Raw genomic sequence first — 5,989 nt, 5'->3', positions numbered from 1 at the left:
TGATCAACACGTCAAAAAAGAAAGGTATTGATGCTTAAGAATAAACGACTAATGGTCAGAGATCTCACTGGCGTCGTTGGAATGTCGGAAGGATCAGCAAAACCATTGTAAAAGATCATTGGTGCCTAGGAAAAGTGATAGCGGGATTGGTTCCAAAATCACTAAATTTTTTCAAAAAATACCATCGCGATAACATCTGTGAAGTAATGCTTTCCGACTATCAGGATATCATTAAATGTATTATTACTGGCGACGAGTCTCAAGTCTTTGCTTACGACCTGAAAACAGACGACCAATCGGCCAAATATCGTGGAAAAGGTAAGTCGTATTCGAAAATGCCACTTCAAGCTGGTCACAAATGAAGGCTATGTTGACAGTTTTCTTCGATTATCGGGGTGTGATGCACTTGAAATTCTTTTCAGTCGGCCAAACTGTCAACGGGGCCATTTGACAGTGATGCATCGTTTGTAAAATAAGCCGAAATAATTGACTTTAAMAACTGTTYCGAGGTTTGGAAAAAAAGTTGAGACAAGATAGTCTTACTATTTTTCGCTCATAGTAGCACTCATCTAAGTTGTGAATCAATCATGACTAYAGARCCGGACAGCCGCTGCTGTCTACCARCTCTCTAACGTTCTAGAGCACCGAGAACTTTTTKCTAATTATCAAATRACTCGAAATGCAKRATTTACATAAATTTTTTAGATAATATTTACATGTAGCTAATTTTTTTACTGCTCTTAATCGCATATTTTGGGGAATTATTTTTTATTTATTTATTTTYRRAGCAAAAAGTATTTTTAATGAAATTATGTCTTCAAGGAATATATAAAAAATGCCCAAAAAAATATATTTCCAAATAGGCTTAATATTTGGAATGAAATAAAGAATGGCAGTACCGTGCAGATGTTACAGCGTGTTAGACTTTAAAAAAATGCGAAGGAAATATTCAGATTGTATAACGAACTAGCTAAGAGAAGCGTATTTGTACTACATGTTTTTGGTGGCAAGTATTGGATAATCTAGTTCTAAAATAGAAGCAATGACTGCAGTTTGAGGCTAYAACAAATATATTCTATTATTGATTGGAGGGTACAATTGAGAGAAACTGCTAATGGAGTGAAAAACCGTGGTTTTTATAATATAATCTTGAAAAATAAWTAAAAATTCTCGTATTCTATGAAATATCATATCGGCCACTGCTTACGCCATAAAAACTATAATATATGCTTTTATAGCAATATTCATCGCCGTGTGCTACTCCTCTGGCATATGAATAAGGAAATTCATWTGAACTGCAGCACTTGCAGCGCTTGTAAGTACATGTGGCATATGTCAAGATATATGACCGCATCAGCTGCAACAAAATGCTATTAAGACAGGCAGTCATGAGCAGCCTCACATGCGTTCAAACTATATAGTTCCCACGTAATATGGATACATGCAATAACATTGATGGGTATACATTATGATATACTTGTATGTWTGMGTGYAGCGGCTGCGTGGCCACTGAAGAGTGCAAAGTGTGTGGCGTGTTGCATGCATTTGACCGACGGCTACAGTCACACACACACATATACAAATCGGCATACGTTTAGTATGGAAGTTAACAGATACCCTAGATACTTAGCTCTCAGAGTGCTTTGCTTAACCATTAAACAGTTTYGCAGTTGCACTAGTAGCTTTAATTGCTGTAGTAAATTGCAATTTGTGGCATAAAAATCAAATTTGAGCTCACCTTGCTCACTCTAATCAGCTTCTGCTATACGTTTAATTTATATGATTTTCCATTTATTCTATCAACTAACCAACTACCGACTTAACTAGTGAACTCCATCTGGCATCGCAAAGGACCAAACTGGTCTATGCGTGGCTTAGATTAACCGAACCGAACCGAACCAGATTAAGCTAACATAACCCAACTACCCAACTAGGTGTAATAATAGGTTTAAACGGGCCCTCTTTCAAGATAGAAATGCATTTGGTATTGTTTCAATTCCCACCCAAAAAACTCCTAGTTATGGATGAAAAAGGGAATCAAAAATCTATTAGAAAGTGCCACAAATTTATTGAGGCGACTAATATCAAGTGCCATTTAGTCTCCGGGTTCGTAAAAAATATGTCAACCGAGATGCTCAACTTTAGTCTGGGGAAAGTTGAACAGTGTGGGAGAAAGTGTTTCGATATTTTCACCTCATCTTTCTCAATGAAACTTTGACAAGCTGTGACCTCTAAAATCTTCAGCCTCACAGCATGGGTGCCAATGGGAAGTCACTAGTAAAGACGCTTAACATTGCGGGGATGTGAACCTTGCTAAGAGCTAGCAATGCTCTCTTTACGTTGCGCTTTGAGCCAATAGGCTTTTCATTGATTGCTGAACAACGACTGTTGAGCCCGAGTGAAGCCGGAAGGTACGAAGACAGGGCTTAAAATTTCTGGCGATTCTGGTGATTCCGCTGAGGCATCTAGTCGATGTAGCTTGATGCTAATGATAAAGGGCGCAAAATTCCTTGACTAGCTTGGAGCTCACAGTCAGCGCGCCCAAGGGCCGTATAACAACTCTGATATCGGAGCATGAAAAGAAGCCAAAGAAGTACATATGCTTTTACCTTGATGGCTGCTACTCCTGCTTAAAAAACATTACAATGACCTATTAGTCTGAAACAATAGTTGTTTGAGAATTCCCGGCAGAAGTCTGTACCTCCAATCTTTACCTTGATCTTTAACCTATCTATCGGAGATATTGGTTGAAAAATATTTCCCTTCCGCGTTTTTGCTCTTTATTTAATGCTTTATAAAAAGTGTTACAGTAATCAGATTTAGTTCATAGACTCYACCACTCTTCACAAGCCCCTTTTCAGTTCAACTTTACCCSAGTAAKGCGTTYGCCATGGACAGGAGCAGGTGGTAATCACTTGGCGCTAGGTCCGGGCTAAATGGTGGCTGCAATAAAACTTCCCATCCGAGCTTCTGTAGCTTCTGACGAGTCATCAACGAAGTGTGTGGTCTGGCGTTGCCCTGGTGGAACACTACACCCCTCCTGTTGGCCAATTCTGGACGCTTCTGGTCGATTGCCTGCTTCAAGCGCTTCAGTTGTTCGCAATAGATGGTAGAATCACAGAACTCTGCAGGTGATTTAAAATGGTTTGCCACATGCCGGCCTAACTCGATGTTTTTCATGATTTGATCGGTGTTCGTCGTCACAGAACTTCCGCCGGCTGGCTTATCCGTGTTGTCGTTTTTACCCGCTTTAAATCGTAGAAACCCTTTCTCCGCAGTTCGAAGTGATAGAGTACCATCCCTCAAAACACCATTAATCTCACGGATCGATCCTATACCAGATTTTCCTTTAACGAAGGGAAACTTTAAAATAGCGCGAATTTCGGCGTTAGTAAACTCCATGTTTACATGTAAATAACTATTGAACGCGATATCCCAACTAATCATGTATAGCGTCGTTTTGTAGGTTATGTCAATGCCTCTCAAATATGTATAGTTTTCCTTGATACGAATTCTGCAGATCTTTTTTTTTTTTTATAAAATATGAGCATATTGTGCGGAAAAAATACTGTTAAAAGAGATGTAATCGAAGTGAAATATTTTAGAAATGCTCCTCTCGGGGAGCCTTAATGGAATGTCAACGAAAACTGGTGTTTACCGACCGCCATGCACCAAATATCATTGATCAGTACTGGATAAAGTACGGCTTCGTAAAGTCGAAGCTCAACTTTTAGTAAGAGACTCTAACACTAAAAAGCTCCTTCACCCTCCCTTTAACATTGAGCTTCCATGATACCTCTGGGCTACAAAGTATCTCACCTTATCGACAGGGTGAAGTCGAGAGTGAGGAAGAAAAAAGAAGAAATGTTTAGCTCATTAAGCGCATATTTATTTTCGATATTCGAGTAATCTCTTCTTTTTCATTTATTCTATTTCTCCCCTATATATAAGTTTAATGTAATGGCCCGTCCTCACTATCTTCTTGCTTTATATCTTGTTCGTCTGCAGCGTCATCGAACTTTTTCATATCAAAATCTTCCACTAGGCTTGGTAACGAGATTGATTTCGTCTTCTGGAATTCTATCTTTTCGAGTTCGGCTTTCTGTTCGGCTGTCAAATACTTCATCTTGAGCAGTAGGGCAAACTTCTCTTTTCGGCTGCGTTGTTTCGCTTGCGAACGCTTCAAGCGATAGAAATCTTCACGTTCATATTCCTCCAGTTCGTCACGTATATAGTTGACGGTATTGTGAAAACGTGGCAGCACCACATATTCCAAACCGTTCACGCGCATATTATTTTGACGTACACCATCGCGCAGCGTACTCACAGAGTACTCGAGCGAGGCGAGTGTAACGAGTGTACGTACGGCGTCTTGAAAGTTCTCACGCACGACTTCCACTTGTTCACCGCCACGCGACAAGCCGGTCAAAGGAAAACTAGCCGGACTATCGACGTACAGCTGGAATTGTGGTAGCAGTATGCCCGCTACCCGGGCATTTCTTATACGCATATAAATGTCCGCTTTGTCGATCTGCATGAGTTCGCAGGCCCGCATGTCGGCGTCGAGGAAATTCGCTTTTGCCATCGAAAATATTGCTTCGGCCATTACCTTATCCACCACTTCTCGAGCAGCTTCCAAATCGGCTGTCAGTTCGCGTAGTTTCATTTCAAGTGCATCGCGCCGCCGCTTAAGCAAATTTAGGCCTCTCGACGCGGCTACAATGCGCTGTTTCATGAGCACGAGATTGGCGCGCGAGGGAAAGATGTTGACCCGATCTTGCATTTGTTGGTGTCTATTCTGCGGTGACTGTTTTTTTCTGCTTTCTGCTTTTTACTGATTTATTTTCTTCTTTCAAAATATAATCGTAATGAAATGATAATTGTTTTCCTAGGTAACTTGTTTCAATATTTTGAGAAATTGAGTTCTTTTTATTCTTTCATTCTGCTCCATAAGTAAATGGAGTAGAGTTTACATGAAATCTACAACAACCACAAAAGCTCGTAAGTTAATATTAGTTAAGATATTATTACATTTTTCTCTTATCATAAAGTCATACTAAAATTTAAAATGTGTAAGCGTTAAAATAACCATTTGGCTTCAAAATAAATATTTCCTTTACTAAGAGCAATTAAATGCTAAAAATGGTCCACTATCGATATGGATGGCGTAGCTTTGCTTGTGGCTTTTGCATTTTATGTCAGTACCGCACTTATCTAAACAGTTTGAGAAATAAGAAACAGCTTCGAAATCTTTTTTGTAAACGCAACGAAATCGACTGTAAGGCTGGCAGGATCAGCAGGTTCAAAAACACATACATTATGACAAAAAAGCACCAGAAAATTCTATTTAAATTCCCCGTCTAAACGATATTGCAAAAAAATGTGTGACTATCGGAAGAATGTTGAAGATACGCCTCGTTCTGGACGACCTTCGACCTTTTCAACTGATGAAATATTAAAAAAATTAAGAATTTAAGCAGCATGAAAATCGTCCATATCTCACGCGTTTCCATTCGAATGATTTTGGTGTATATTTTGGGCATGAAACGTGTTCTTACTAAGATGAAGTTTTTTCAAAAATAGTACCGTAAACAGGACTCGTTGGACATGTTTGATCGTGCGAATATCTGTCAACAACGTCCGGAATGTGGGAGAACTTGTCATCTATTTGACACGATCATAATGTTCGTAATCGAATTTAAAGCTAAAAACGCAACGATTACCAGCGTTCAACCACCGTATTTATCAGAATTGGCTGCGTGTGATTTTTTCTTACTCTTCAAACTGAAATTGCTGCCACGGGTTACACGTTTTCAGTCGATCGAAGTGATAAAACAAAATTCGCTGAAAAAGCTGAAGACCATCACAAAAAGAGCTTGAGAAAAGTATTTGGGAGAMTGGAATTGTTGGCACAAGTGTATTACACCTGGTGGGGATTACTTTGAAGGCGATCAAATAAATATTGATGAATAGTTATATAATTTGGGTT

General features: G+C 39.3%; 1 protein-coding gene across 1 annotated transcript; it reads right to left on the bottom strand.

Moving 5' to 3' along the window:
• Window positions 1-3,921: 3,921 nt before the first annotated feature.
• Window positions 3,922-4,827, bottom strand: LOC108974113 (probable V-type proton ATPase subunit D 2). The gene has a single exon (XM_018941751.1). It carries the CDS (start codon window positions 4,781-4,783, stop codon window positions 3,953-3,955), a length of 831 nt encoding a protein of 276 aa, XP_018797296.1. The 5' UTR covers window positions 4,784-4,827; the 3' UTR covers window positions 3,922-3,952.
• Window positions 4,828-5,989: the final 1,162 nt, after the last annotated feature.

The sequence above is a fragment of the Bactrocera latifrons genome, unplaced genomic scaffold, assembly GCF_001853355.1.
Source record: "Bactrocera latifrons isolate USDA-ARS-PBARC rearing strain unplaced genomic scaffold, ASM185335v1 scaffold_53, whole genome shotgun sequence".
Lineage (NCBI taxonomy): Eukaryota > Metazoa > Arthropoda > Insecta > Diptera > Tephritidae > Bactrocera > Bactrocera latifrons.
Note: the sequence above shows the minus strand (reverse complement) of the source record. Positions and strands in the feature narration are given on the sequence as shown.

Coding starts and splice junctions, on each gene's coding strand:
- LOC108974113 (XM_018941751.1), bottom strand. CDS start 4,783: ATGCAAGATCGGGTCAACATCTTTCCCTCGCGCGCCAATCTCGTGCTC.